This window comes from Quercus suber, unplaced genomic scaffold (assembly GCF_002906115.3).
Source record: "Quercus suber isolate HL8 unplaced genomic scaffold, Cork oak 2.0 scaffold_59, whole genome shotgun sequence".
NCBI lineage: Eukaryota > Viridiplantae > Streptophyta > Magnoliopsida > Fagales > Fagaceae > Quercus > Quercus suber.
In genome coordinates this window covers 965,992-980,673 of record NW_027069524.1, presented here as the reverse complement: position 1 = coordinate 980,673, position 14,682 = coordinate 965,992, and the positions used below count along the sequence as shown (strand labels likewise).

At 33.0% G+C, this 14,682-nt stretch overlaps 1 protein-coding gene and 1 long non-coding RNA gene across 5 annotated transcripts; both read right to left on the bottom strand.

Moving 5' to 3' along the window:
- Positions 1–4,959: 4,959 nt before the first annotated feature.
- Positions 4,960–6,027, bottom strand: LOC111992478 (transcription termination factor MTERF6, chloroplastic/mitochondrial). Its single transcript, XM_024024334.1, has one exon. The coding sequence runs from the start codon at positions 6,025–6,027 to the stop codon at positions 4,960–4,962; it is 1,068 nt and encodes a 355-aa protein (XP_023880102.1).
- Positions 6,028–9,672: 3,645 nt separating this feature from the next.
- Positions 9,673–13,685, bottom strand: LOC111992495 (uncharacterized). 4 transcript variants are annotated; one of them, XR_010628637.1, is made up of 5 exons: positions 12,581–13,685; positions 11,521–11,941; positions 11,218–11,409; positions 10,574–10,913; positions 9,673–10,489 (listed from the first exon to the last, which is right to left on the bottom strand). It is a non-coding gene; the product is annotated as an uncharacterized LOC111992495 (long non-coding RNA). The 4 variants fall into 4 exon arrangements; XR_010628638.1 differs by having other exon boundaries at positions 9,711–10,489; positions 11,521–11,694; positions 12,581–13,682; XR_010628639.1 differs by lacking the exon at positions 12,581–13,685 and having other exon boundaries at positions 9,711–10,489; positions 11,222–11,409; positions 11,521–12,562.
- Between the last annotated feature and the right edge of the window lie 997 nt (positions 13,686–14,682).

The following is a 14,682-nucleotide window of genomic DNA, read 5'->3' as shown; positions in this document are numbered from 1 at the left end:
TAATTGTAACCCACTCATCGAATTACATATAAACTTGCAACTTTGATATAAAATATATTAGTCTCTTCATAACTACTATGAGCAAGAAACTCTCATTCTTAGATCTTGACTATTTTATGGATTAAATATTTATTGAATTCCTTTAAATTAGGAAGCAGGGTTATTTTTTAAAATTCAAAGTGGACAGAAAAGATCCTATCTTTGAGGTGATTTTAAAATTATTCATTTATTCAATATCCTTTTATATCTTCCATATTTTGGCTTTTTATTGAATCACATTTTCTTTTTTAATTTGATAGTTAGGAGAGAGGAGATTTGAATCATAAATTTTTCCATGTTAGACACCAAGAAATACCTACCAACATAGTTATAAGGTTCTTGGCGAATCAATTTCAAGTATTTTAAGAAAATTGTTACGAAAAAAAAATTCATTTTTTTGACAACTTTTTATATTTCACATAAAAATGATATAAAATTTTTTCTAAAATGATTGAATAACAAAAATTCTATAGGCACCTGTTAACTAGACTTATATAATAATAATAATTGGTGGGTTCTTCAACTGATTGGATAAGAGATCTAAGGCTCAGTTTCTGCTTACATCAAAAATTGATAATATTTTAATTTAATGATAAATAAAAAAAATTACTAAAAGTAGAAGTCATAAATTAAAATTGTATAAATATATATATATATATATATATAAAATTGTGTCTTTTCCATTTGATTAATAAAAGGAAAAAAAATTGTTGAATTGGAAAATGGGAAGCATATATGTCATTGGAACCAGGGGATTTACTGAATGAGGGCTTTTTAAAGTCCAAAATTCTAATTAATTGGGGGGCCCGCTCCTCGTTACCGTTAGCCAGCCTGTGTTTGAATGTGAAACCACGTGTTGTACGAAAGCACCTAGAGTTTAACTTTAGAATCCCATGAAAGTCTGAAAAACTACCATAAAAATTAGAAAAAGTTCAAAACCAAAGGATTAAAAAATAAAAGCATCCCATTGCCCACGGTGAAGTAAGAGAAAAACCATAACCACTCGCACCATTCACAAAGCCAGCAATATATATGCATCAGATTAGAATAGCCCTTTGTTGCTTGCCTCCAAGTTCAAGTTGTGTATGCATTATTGTGTGGTGGGTTTTTTACTTCACGCTAAGGCACATATATAATAGAAGTGGGGAAGATCATGACTCATGAGGCTGTTTCCCGGACAAAGAGGCATGTTGGTTTTGGGGGGGGCTACCCTACTATAGCTGGGTGACCTTTGAATTTTCCTTTTCTTTCTGATTAGATTTGGCATATCTGACTTAGTCAATCCAATCTTATAATGAAACATTGCCATATATCTTCCATGCACCTTTTGATTTTATATGATTTGCCAGGGTCCACAATGTTTCTAATGTGCCTAATCTTTTTGGGTGATCATTTTGTTTCATTAAAGCAAGATTCGGTAAGAATTAGGAAGGGAAAAAATAGTTTAGTTATCTTTCATTCCGTGAGTGCAGATTTTTTTTTCCCTTTAATTTCTTTATATAATATTCTAACTCCACCCAACACTACTTGTAGAGAAATGTTATGGACATAACATTTCTTTTGAGCAACAAACACACACAAATATTTAGTTTCACTCACACATATGCACCTTATTATATCTAAATCACCCAATAAATTACTATAAGCATTTCTCTTATAATAAAAGGGTTTTATTAATGAAAATTATACGTTAGTAAACCATTTGAGTAAACTTTTTACGGGAAAATAAAATAGTGGCTAACTTTTTTTTATAGTTTTTTCAATTTCTCATAAAAGGTTTTTTAAAATCGGACTCCTGACTGCATACACAAATTTTTTTATAATATTTTTTCATTTGTTGTAAATTGCAATGATTTACTGTGAGTAAACCAGTTTAAATTTTTTTTTAAATATGTGGTAAAAAAAAAAAAAAAATCGTGTATGTAACATTATTTCTCTTGTATGGCCTCTGCTAGTCTTAAAGGGCAAACCAATATAACCCGGCTCCTCCTAGAAAATAGAATATAAAATTATAAATTCAGAAATATTTGACATGATTTATATTCCTTTTTATTTGTTTGTTTATGAGCATAATTTCCATATTGATTAACACCTCTTTTGAAAAATGATTAACATTAATGTGAATGGCTAATCATATGCTAGTCAAGCAACCGAGATCTTGTCCTACCATGTGCACAGCACAAACAAGGACAGACATAATGATGAAAGTAAAGTAGTAAACTCTTATTTTCAGGCAAGATATTGCTGCTTTCACTGAAAATTCAACACCTAATACGTATATAAGAAAGCATTAACTTTGTAGGGAAAAGCAAAAACGGAAACTAATGAGGAGATGAAGAATAGCTAAAAGTACAAAAGAAAAAGACAAAGGATATTGTTTTGAGCAGCATGGGCCACGGTTTGAGTGCCATTAATGAACAATCACTATAGGCCAATATACTTAGATTTATCAAACCCAAGTATCAACTGGAGATCCATTTTACATCGACGTATATGACAAATTAGTCTGTAAAATAATATAAATCCCAATTGTTTCCAAATTAAACTGCTATGTTATTCTTCCTGAGGTTATGAACTTTGATGGGCACCAAGTGAACTCACTCCAGGGATCCAGGTTATAGCCTATAGCTCATTGATCATTCCTTCAATTAAAGAATACATGCTCAAGTGAATTGGGCCAGTGAGTGCATCCCCTTCCACTATGTCTTATGCACTCCTGCTCAAGCTGAATCAGCTGCAATTTTGTGGGCTTTAAACTTGGCTAGGTATGCAAATTAGTGCAAGATCATAATGGAAGAGAATGAGAAAGTTAAAAGGAATGAACCATTTGACTGGTGTATTTCTATTGTCATTAGTGATGTTTTTTATTTAAATTTGTGTTTTACTAGTTGTGAGTTTTGCTAATTAGAAGATCTATTTAGCAACTTGTTCTGCTGCTAAACTTTTTGTTGTTTTTAAAGCTAGTTTCTCTTGTAATAATTGCAATCTACCTCCTGTGGTTCTGGAAACTTGCAGGTGCGATCATCGTTATATTTTACTTGTTAATGAAATTGCAATTTATCCAAAAAAAAAAAAAAAAATTTTGCTTGGTGCTTGGGTCATCAGTTAGAATGGTACCAATTTGTGATTAGCATTCATTTAAATGAAGAACTTATAAAGTTTAAAGTAATTTCGACACATTAATTTGATAAATGACATATAACGCAGTGGATAAACCATAAGTAAAATACATCTATCTCAAAAATAGCATAAGCATGCCTAAGAAAACCCTCAATCCAAAGGCAAAGAAAGAGAAAAACTCTTTGAAGTTTTTATTGATAATAACAAACTTGATACTCGATGTTGTTACAATCTCCAACTTATAAGAAAAATGTACACAAACCCTAAGCACAAAATTATGCTAAAAAAGGAGAAATTTCCAAAATATAAAAACTTTAAAAAATTATGAAAATTGATACACTATTAACCCTGGAAACATCCTTCTCATTTTTTAAAATAGAAAATATCACAAAAAGAATGGTGTAGCTTATGTCTAGTGTCATTTTGCACTAAACACGAAACAATTTGGACAAATGTCTAGTTTTGGATACGTATCTGCATCGTAATTTGTCCAGTGCAAAAAAGCACTGGACACAAGCCATATCCCAAAAAGAAAATATTACATAAATAACAAAATCACTTAAACATAGACCTAAACAAAGAAATTTGGATGAAAATCGGCACAGTCATAAACGGAGGTGATGTGTTTTACTTCCTAAATCGTTTACCTTGCATACCAAAGTTCATGCAATTTCGTCACTAGTGCTTGGAAATTTCTACTTCTACCATTCTACTATTTGCTCATTTTACATTGGGACCTAGGGCCAGTTTGGGAGTAGAGTAGAGGGTAGTCTCTTTGTACAAGGATGGGTATTCCTTCTATATTAGTTCCCACCGCCTTAATGGAATTCAACCTTTCTTTTTTCTTAGGACCATCAGATGCCGCAAACTTTAGTTTGCATAATCACAAATTTGGAGGTGGGGGTTTCTTTGGATCATTAGATGCTGCAAGCTTTAGTTCTATAAAATGATATATATATATATATATAGTTATATTTATATGTTTCTCAATGTACTAGTTTACAAGTACAAGAGGACAAGGTTTCCAACGAAGACAACAAAGACAGCATATAATCTTTGCAGTTAAAGTTCCCTAGCAATCTCAGTTAACTGAGACAAGATGAAATTAAGATATACAAGAATGAGATGTTTAACTAGTGGAGAAAGAAAACAGGGCAATGTGCCAAAAAAAAAATTACAGATCCCTCATAGAGCAAATAATCAATGTGTTTGAGAATACACCATATATACATCTTTAGGCTATTACTCAGTGTTGGTTCCCCATCAAACAATTTTTGCATGAAGTACTTGTTCTCTAGAATTAACTATATACATATTAAACTGCAGCACAGTCCACCATTTATAAACAAACGATACATAAATAAGCCACACGATCATCTAAACACTATCCAGGAGCTGGGGGGGAAAAAAGCAGATGCCTGAAAGAAAAAATAGTACAAAGGAAACTATAGATACAATATAACAGGTAAATCATCAGCTCATTCAAAAGCAATCAAGAAAGTTATACTCCTCAACTATGAAAAGCCTAACATGTATTGTCATTCTCCTCCTCTAACCATACACACTAATATTAGCTTTCTTCAAAATGTATCACCATCACTTCAGTCACCAAGTGACAAATCTCATTTCATGGCAAGCTAAACCACTCTGGTCTCCCCATATTGTTCAGATCCAAAATAGAAAACACAAGGAGACTATGGTTCCACTCCAACTTGCTTAACCACTATTTTGTGAGCTCACACCAGTTGCCAGCATATTTACAAAGTTCAAGTCTTCTTCCCTCAGATTCAAGCCTCACAATCAATCACTGAATCCTTGAAATCCTATCTTACCCTGGTATGCCTCAATCACTGCAGGGACTTCTTCCATAAATGGAGTCAGAAACTTCTTCTCAAAGTCCTCCTTCCTGTGATTCAATTGCCAAACTAAATCTATATCTTTGCTAACCAGACCTTTAGACATCAAAACTTGCAGAACAGCACATCTGGGAATCATTCTCTTCTCCACACTTAACAGAAATAAATTTGGGCATCTAGCAACATCCAATGATATTAGACCCCCCTTAGTTGTCAAGAAATCAAGCACATACCGAACCTTCTTCTGTGAACAAATCATTAGCATTGGCTGTACTCTAAATGCCGTAAGAAAGTCATTTTCAGACCAACCAAAGCTCCTAAGAACCTCCTTTTTCTTTTCCCAATTCACTTTGCTTATTAGTGACATTGAACGGACAGCCAAAATAAACGAGCCCCTCGTCGGGTCAAAACCCATTGCTTTAATTGCACATACAACCTCTTTGAACAAATCAATCCTCAACATAAGCGACTTAGGTTGCATCATCAAGAGCCCTGCAACATGTTTTTCTGGTACTCCATGAGCCCTCAGAGTGGATATATTTGGCACCAAAACCTTCTTAATGTTGCATCGAATCACAAGGGACGATTGCTTCAATGCATAGATAAGATTCTCATTGGTATGAATAATCCCCCTAAGAAAATTAATGGTGGGTATTATCTGTTTCTTCAAACTAGACAATAAAATGAATTTGTTTGAACAGATAATCCTAGGTAAGTCAGGTCCTCTAAGACCCAAGGACTCAAAATAGTCAATCTTGGGTCTTATAGTTTTCTCTGGATGAGCTAAAATCAGAGGTGGGTGTTTAGAAATCAAGCTTGCAATGTCAGCTTTTGTAAACCCATAAGCGTTCAAGAGGTCTAGAAGTAAGTCAGGTTTATCAGTGTACTTAATATTGACAACCTTAGAAGCTGAAGTAGCTTTTTCTAAGGACAACCCACATGAGTTCATGAGGTAAGAGACTGTCAAAGATTGTTTCTCTGTGGAGTTTGAGACAGAACTGAGAAATGGCATTGTCTGGATATAACGAACATAACTGGTTTTTGAATTAAAGACTCTATTTTGCATCAGTATTTTGCATGTGAAATGAAACATTTTTCTAAGGAAAGATTGGTGGGCTTATAAATTGTAATAGAAAGAAACTACTACTTACCTGTGGTTTGAGAGGCTGAATAGGAGTTGAAGCTCTGAGAGAAAAACCCTAGAGAAGGAAAACGATTTGCTGGCTCACTGAGTCAATGTTGTGAGCGAGCTAAGATGGAGGAGTGATGACCACTGGCCAAGCTGGGTTGGATTTGGGACAAATATCTGGTACAACCCATTAGTCAGGCCCATCTCACGGAGGAGGTATTAGGTGTTTCGGATGCATGTATTCTCACATTTACATGAGAATGGACTCTACAAGTGTGGAACTCACTTTCATGTAAGTGGGAGAATGCATGCATTCGAAATACATTGTATTTTCTCCATCTCATGGACCTATGCACATTTGTTTGGATGAGTTTTTAGTCCACTTATTTTGTTTATTATTTAAAAATAATAATAGTACTTGGAAAAATATGAAACTTTTTAGGTTCGGTTAATTGGTGCTTTTAGGGTATTTATTAATAGATTATTTATAAAAAAAATTAATATCAATTTTAAGGAAAATATAAAAAGCTATCAAAAAATCAATTTTTTTTTTTTATAAAATATTTCTTAAATCAATATTTTTAGAGCATCTATTAACTTTTCACAACTTTTTTTTTTGTCTCATGTTTAGCAAAAATATATATATATATATATATAAATAGAAAACTACCGAAAAGTACTGAATACCAAATAGACAATGAATATATCGCTTTAACAAGTACTGAAAAAATATAATGAGAATTTCATACGTATTGTGAAAACAATTTGCTAAATCTACCTCGGTCGAGTGTTTAGGGTTTCATTTAAGGTCCCTTTTTCGTTTAAAACATACCATTAGCCTTGAAAAATTATAGGTAATCCCTCTTCACAATGTGTTATGAAGACAATTTGTTTAGACGCCTAATTTGTTATGTCAAATTATTGAATTAACAAAACCTTTGGTAACCATACTTACTACATTACAAAAAGCTTCCATAAACAAGAGTCATCATATACCTTAAAAAACCACATTTTGCCTGATATTATTCATTTTAGGAGATTTGTATCTTATTATTAATCTTCTGAGGCACTAAAGATGTGTCCGTGCGCCAATTTTACCGTAGAATTGTGTAATATGTGTTGGAGATCATGTCCCCCAAAAAAAAGAGCAAAATTTTTTATTATAAGTTTAATTTTATAATTTCAACCATAAGGTTTTGGAGGAAATTATAAACTGTACTGTACATTTCAAAGACAGTAAAAAAGGCTGTCACAGTACAAAGAATTGAAATATCTTGTTAATAGATTAATATAGTTTTAGGGTTTAATTACGATTTGCTTATTTTACTGAAACTGGAAACTTTTTGTTGAAAATATTGTAGCAAAATAAGCTAAAAACTAGCTGATTGTTTTTTTGTTGAATGTACTTAAAAAAAAAAAAAAAATGCAAAAGTGTTGAAAGTATTGTTAAAAAAAAAAAAAAAAATTATGTGTAATTTTAACCCTATTTTAATGCTTGAATATGCAAAGTGACTTCCAAATATAAAAGACAAATATTTAACAACAATAACTAATTTTTTTTTGTCTTAATTATAATGTTATATCATAATGTTAATGGTAATTATAATAAGAAGTTTTTAGATTTGGACCCAAAAAAAAAAAACTCATAATATAAATGATAATTATAACATTAGTAACAAAGGAAGTCCTACAATGGAAGAATTTCGCATATCGATGCTGTGATATTGTTTCGAACACTTTCATCTTAGGTTCATCTAAAAAAGAGATCACATATGTCATTTCATTGTAATAACTTCCATCGCTACTTTCACATGTGTCTCATCTAGAAAGCTCTTGTCCAATATCATTGTCTTCATGTGCTCTAATAAAATTACGAAGAACCATTGTAGCAACAATAATGCGTTCTTGAATGCACAAATCATAGCTGGGCATATCTCTCAAAATTTTCCATCTATTCTTCCAAACACCAAAAGTACGCTCTATGACAAAATGAAGTGATGAATGGAAATAATAAAATTTCTCCCCTGAATTTTGTGGTGTTCAACCTTGTTGAAAATCAGGAAGGTGGTATATCTTCCCCTTAAATGGTGCAAGAAACCCTTTCTTCATAGAGTACCTTGAATTAACAAGATAATATTTTCCTACAAATGAGAATGTTTATTACATTAACATTTTCAGTACATAACACATACTTTAATACATTAATTAAAATTCAACAATACAAACCAAGTTGAGGTTTTGGGAAGTTGTCAATCTCATTATTAAGGCATCTTAAAAATATTCTTGAGTCATGTGCTGCCCCTTTCCATCTAACACATGCAAAAGTGAATTTCATGTCAAAATCACAAGCATAAATGCAATTGATTGTTGGCTCCCCTTTCCTTCTTTTGTATGTATGTTGCTTATGAACTAGTAAGATCACGGGAACATGAACCCTATCAATCAAACCAATGAAATCCTAATCATTGTCATAAAAATACCATGTGAAATTTGCAACGTGTTTTCATCATAAAGATAAATTGAATAAAAATTAAATCAAGATACCAAAATAACAAAGTACCTTAAAATGTGGCCAATATTTATTAAAACTGAGAATATGTTGTGGCACATTAAGAAATGCAAGATTAACATGCTTGATAATGTCTTGTGACATAACATTGCCTAACAATGTAACTACCATTTTCATGTGTCGACTTATTGTCTCGCCCCAAACGCTGAAATTTATCTTAAAACATTCTATTACACATGCCATGACCAAATACCACCAATGTAATTGCCACAGACTCTCCCAAGCAAACTCCTTAGCTACTCTCATATCCATACTGAGTGCTCAATGTATTACACAGTTCTCCAAAAACATGGTGTGATACTCTAAATATATTGCGACATTTCCACTCATTTTCATGTAAAATATATTGTACCCATTTATTCCCTGTTTATACATTTGTATGCATTGGTACTTTGTTTATATATGTCTTCATGTAAACTATGACACTCGCATACCCAGCTAAATATGTTGCATGTACAAGCTCATCACTTATTTCAAAACTCATTTCCCTGCATATATGTGGTAACATATACCAAACTGTACATATAAAAATTACTCAAGCAATAAAGGTTCATATTATTGTTAAAAGTCAGTAACACAGAACAAACTCAAAATATTTTCTACACTGTCAGTTCATATTTTCTACACCAAACTATATTGTTTATTCAATACAAGTCAGTTCATATTTTCTACATATTATTATCAAATATTTTCTACACTATTTATTCAAATCTGTCCCAAAATAGCATCTAGCTACCATCCTACTTGTTCTGCTGTAGCATAAGCATATATGTTAATTAGAGACCCGAATAAATTTCAATACTGCATGCATATATGTGATTTCAATTTTAAACTCCTATAATCATATATGTGATTCCAAATATCTGATTCCATAAGCATGCAATTTTGAATATCTGATTCCAATAAACATATATGTGATTCCAATTTTGAATTCCTATAATCATCAAGTAATAATCACCTAAAACACAAGAAAAATCCAAATATCTAACAATTGGGCTGTTCACATAAAACATAAGTTCTTAACCCATTCCATAATTAAATAAAATATAAGTTCTTAACCCCACAACATGTTTTTAAGCAATACTAATACATGACAAACGCCCCAATTACATAAAACATACATGACCATTCCAATCAACCCCTTCAATACAAGCACAGTTCACCAAAGATCAAGCCTTTTTTCATACTGTTTCTCTAACCAAAGCAATTGGAACATTTTATCATGCTTATTTGCTGCGAACATGTACATCGCACTTTGACTTTCCATGAAACTGAACATATGGAGGCGATGATGCGATTGCACCCAAAAAGTCTCAACACCATTTCCATAACTGCTTGAACCTCAATAGCTGTTGCGAAAGTAAATGGTGCATGGCTACTTACACTTTCACTTTCAATGATGACATCTGTCATGCTCTTCTAAGTGTCAGACAATTCTTGCACAACTGAATGCTTTTTACCACGCCTCTTGTGAATTCCTTTGAAGAGTTGGACATTTGTTGCCAAGCCTTTTCCCTTATTGATTTCCGATCCTACTCTCGACACTAATGGGCATTCAACATCCATTGGGTCAACGACCACAGGGGACTGACATTGGAGGTCAACAAATTCTTTGCTATCAGAAGAGTTTCCGAAACCTTCGATGCTTTCCTTTAGTATTTGACTATTTGGGGTCTATGCATGTTTTCCTGTTGCAACAATGCCTTCAAACATGATTTCCATAGCCCTTGCATTCGACAACCCTTTCGTACAAAACATTTTTGCTTTTGGACATTCCTACATGTTTACAAACAATAGTTATGGTACTATTTCTCAGTTGCAGAAAATTAAGGTTCTCAACATTCTCTAAAGTAAACTAACCTTGAGCTTTCTTTCCCACCATTCATCACTTGCATCAATTTTTCCAAAGTCAAGATCATAAACCGACCCAGTCTCAAAAAGTTGCTTCCATACCTTCCATACGCTTATTAGATGATCCCATTTGTTTCTAACTTGTAGCAGACTCACTACTTTGTTAATCAGCTTCAATTGCTTTATCACTCCGTCATACCCTTCATTTTTCAAAAATCCTCCACTCCTATTGCCTACTAGGACTTGAGCAGCACACAAATCACAAAAGGCTTTTAGTTTATTGGATCTTTCCACTCTGTTCCATCATCTTTTCATTTAGCATTCTTTGATTTCCCCCTAACCATTTTGGCTACAAATAAATTCTATACTCATAAGCATCATTTCATATAGTTCATATGCTAAAAAAATTACTGGTATAAAACACATATACCTTCCAAGCCATGTTCCATTAAACCTTCCTAATTAGAATCTTATCGTTGTGTGTAAATTTTCATTATTGCACATTCATTTAAATAACAGACCAAGTAACATTGTGTACATAAGTCTCTCAAGAAAAAATAAACATTGTGTACATAAAAACATACAACAAACAAAAGTAACAATTTAACAAAGTTATAATTGTGTAATTGTTAAGATCATCATCAAAGAGTTACCTACTATGGAGCTGTTCCTGCTGATGTATGAAACTGTTACTGCTGTTGTGAGGACTGTGGAGATGTTACTGTTGCAGTATGGACTGTAGAGCTAAACTGTGGAACTGTTACTAGTTTAGTGTACTATGGTCTTCCTTATAGACTGAGTTTAAGGGATGAGAAATCTATGGGCCCTTCACAAGACCAGCAAAACTGCATAGAAAGAACAGGGCACATTCAACTTTTTTTTTTCCCTGGGGAAGTAAATGTATTAAAGAAGAAAACATAGACTGCACATACAGAAAATACACACACAGACTGCACCTCATAATTTTCTCCAAAGTATCAAAATCACAGACTACACCTCATAATTTGATCCTCCATATTTCTCTAAATCCGACTACCATTCTCTATTTGCAAAAAGCCCCTTCCTAGCTATTATCTGTTGGAGAATCTTTCCTTCCTGTGATGACTGATGATTAAGCCTTTAGCTGCATGCTGCAAAATGAATCTTCAAATCCCCAAATTATCAATATCTGTCAATCCAAATGCAATTTTTGCAGAGCCTACAGTAAATGTAGATACCAAACTCAAATTCTTCAAGCTATACAAGGCCATGAATAGATTTCATTTTAACCAGCAACCAAAACTCAAATCATTTGAACAAAGCTGTGTTGCAGATGTGCTTATAATATGATCTTTCATAAAGAGATGATACTCATACCCAACTAAATGCAATTGAGTCCTGCATTGCAGCAAAAGAATTTGATTGACATATTGAGAAACATCTCTAACTGCCTCAAGTTCGAGCGAATCAACTAACCAAACAATAACAAAGCTTGATATATTTCTAGCATCTATCATGTTAGCACCCCACAACCACCCATCAAAGCCAATATCTGCCTTTGGCTTCTCAAATTAATGAGCCAAAATATATAGAAGCAAGAAACCATGTATAAAACTGAAGGCATCTAGAGGACACAAATTAATGAAAAAAGAATGAACAAATTTTCATTGAATTTTTCATTTGCAGGTGTAACAACTAACAAATCAAAAAATATTGTTGGTCTTCTCTGTCAAGAATAAGCAAGAATCTATTTAAAACAAAAGATTCTAAAGGAAAATAAAGTCAATATTTGAGATTCATAATCTTTAAAAAACTAATAAATCACAATATTTGACATTCATTATTGTCAAAGTATACCCATCATAATCATCAAAGAATACCCAAAAAATTGATCTCTAATTTTTAAACATCAAAGTATACCCATCATAATTATTAAAGTATACCCATCATAATCATCAAACAAACCTTAAAAATTCAGCCACACCCAACTAAAGGGAAAACACATTAATAAATATAAAAAATTTAAATACAACTCACTGACACATCGGCTGATCTCCCTCACAGTGGCAACATCAATTTCTTTGTCTTTCTCGATCTCTCACAGCCTCTAATATCACCAGTAGGGGTTTGTCCAAATAAAGGAAGAAAAGAGTGGCAGACAGATGTGAAGCAGATATTTAGATTGTTGATGGGTAGATGTAAAATTGAAGAGTATTGAAGATGAAGAAGTTGTGGCATTGATGAGGAGAGAGTCGGGTTGTGGAAATTGAAGAGTTGAGATCTTGCAAGATACGCATTGCTGGGCTGAAGAGAAAGGGGAAAATTTAAAATATTACTGTTGATGGGCCCCATGAACAGTGAAAAGGGACCCTCTTGATGCTAAAAAATAAGTTAAACGCAGAATATGCTGGAGAAATCAGTAATGCCAAACACACGCTTAATATCCGCTTTCTTTTTGGATAAGATGGCAAGCAGAAACTATATATAATAAAAGTATAATGCTGTTGCAACTTAAAAATGACCCCTTTTTTTGTGCATGCACGTCTATGTAGGACACATTTTTTTTACTAGTAAGTTCCACACACACCCGATGGCTGATGGGTTTTGAATCCATGACCTCACTCTCGGTCTATCTCCTATAAAAGGAGAAGCTTAGAAGGTGCCAATTGAGCTAGAGCTCATTAATGTCTATGTACTACACAATTGTGTTTCACTCCCAAGAAAACAAATGAAAAACCAAGATATAAAGGCAGCACAAAAAGATCTCAAACTTTATTAGTATTTACTTGCTCCTTACATAATAAAAGGAAAAAATATTATCAGAAATGAGAGGCTACATGAACAGAGAGTGAGGTAAAAGAAATCCATCCAAGAAATGAGGCAACTAATTATCAATAGCACCAGTTAAACCAAAAATCATATGCTGAACACATGTAAGTTCCAAAATCAAGCATAAAGATCAATAGATTATGCATCATGTCCGTGAAGAACAAAATTTATGGTTCTCCTAGTCAAAGTCAGTAATGGAAACACCATTGTAACTAGTAATTATGATATAATCTAAACACTACAGTGTATCTGTAAGCTCTTATATCCATTTTTTTTCTTTTAATGATAAGTAAGCTCTTATATCAAATTAAGTAATTAACCAATTATTTTTGTCCTTTTTTTTGGGGTGGTGGGTGGGCGTTTCTGCCGCCCCGGGGGGGGTAAAGCCGGCTGATAGGCGAAAGAGAATCCACTAGTTCAGTTTTGATTGGAATAGGCTTATAATAGAGAATACTCTAACCTTGGGAACCGGGCCAAGCCATCCTTTGTTTGTGGTCGACAAAAGAGGGTCAATAATTAGCTTAATCCAATAGCAACAAAAAGAACGAAAACTTAATTAGAGGGTGTTTGGTTTGAGCATAATTTTAACTCGAAACTCAGTTTTCATCATCCAATTTTTAAACTCAGTGGCCTACAAAAAAAAAAAAAAAAAATAGTGTTTGGCTGAGTTTTTGAAGTTAAAAAACAATAAAACCAGTGAGGTTGATCGCATTTATCCACACTAGGTACATGCAATGTACACCCTAAACTTCAAAACTTTGCAATCAGCACTCTAAGTTGAGGATAATCTGCGGTATTCATGATGATCCTGGCTATTCAAGCGGCATTATTGCAATGATGAAAATGGCAGAAAACAAGGAATGCCCAGCATTAATAGACTCCGAATAAAGCTTTTTTTTTTTTTTTTTGGGTAAAAAAAATAATAATAATAATCATTCTGTATAAGGGAAGTTCCACTTCCACCAAGCATAAGTATAGAGAGAATCATAATCAGTTATTGGTTATGATCCTCAAAAACCTTTTCTAAGTAAAGCAACATAGTGATTTAGGTTAGCATCACACTTCTTTCTCAAAAAAAAGGTTAGCATCACACTAGTACCACTCCACATTTTCCCTTTGTTTGCTGTGTTTATGATTGCTTAATATGATTAATTGTCCATATAGATTTTTTTTTCTTGGGAGACACTATTTTACGGAGTGAGTTTCTTATTGATTAACTATCTTTGCCTTAAAACTAGTCATACAAAAAGATTTCGCTCCGTTCGCCTTGACGTTTTTTTATTTCTGTACTGACGTATGGTTTCTTACTT

What these genes read in the sequence shown, in the direction of transcription:
- LOC111992478 (XM_024024334.1), bottom strand. Translation starts at nt 6,027, where the DNA reads ATGCCATTTCTCAGTTCTGTCTCAAACTCCACAGAGAAACAATCTTTG.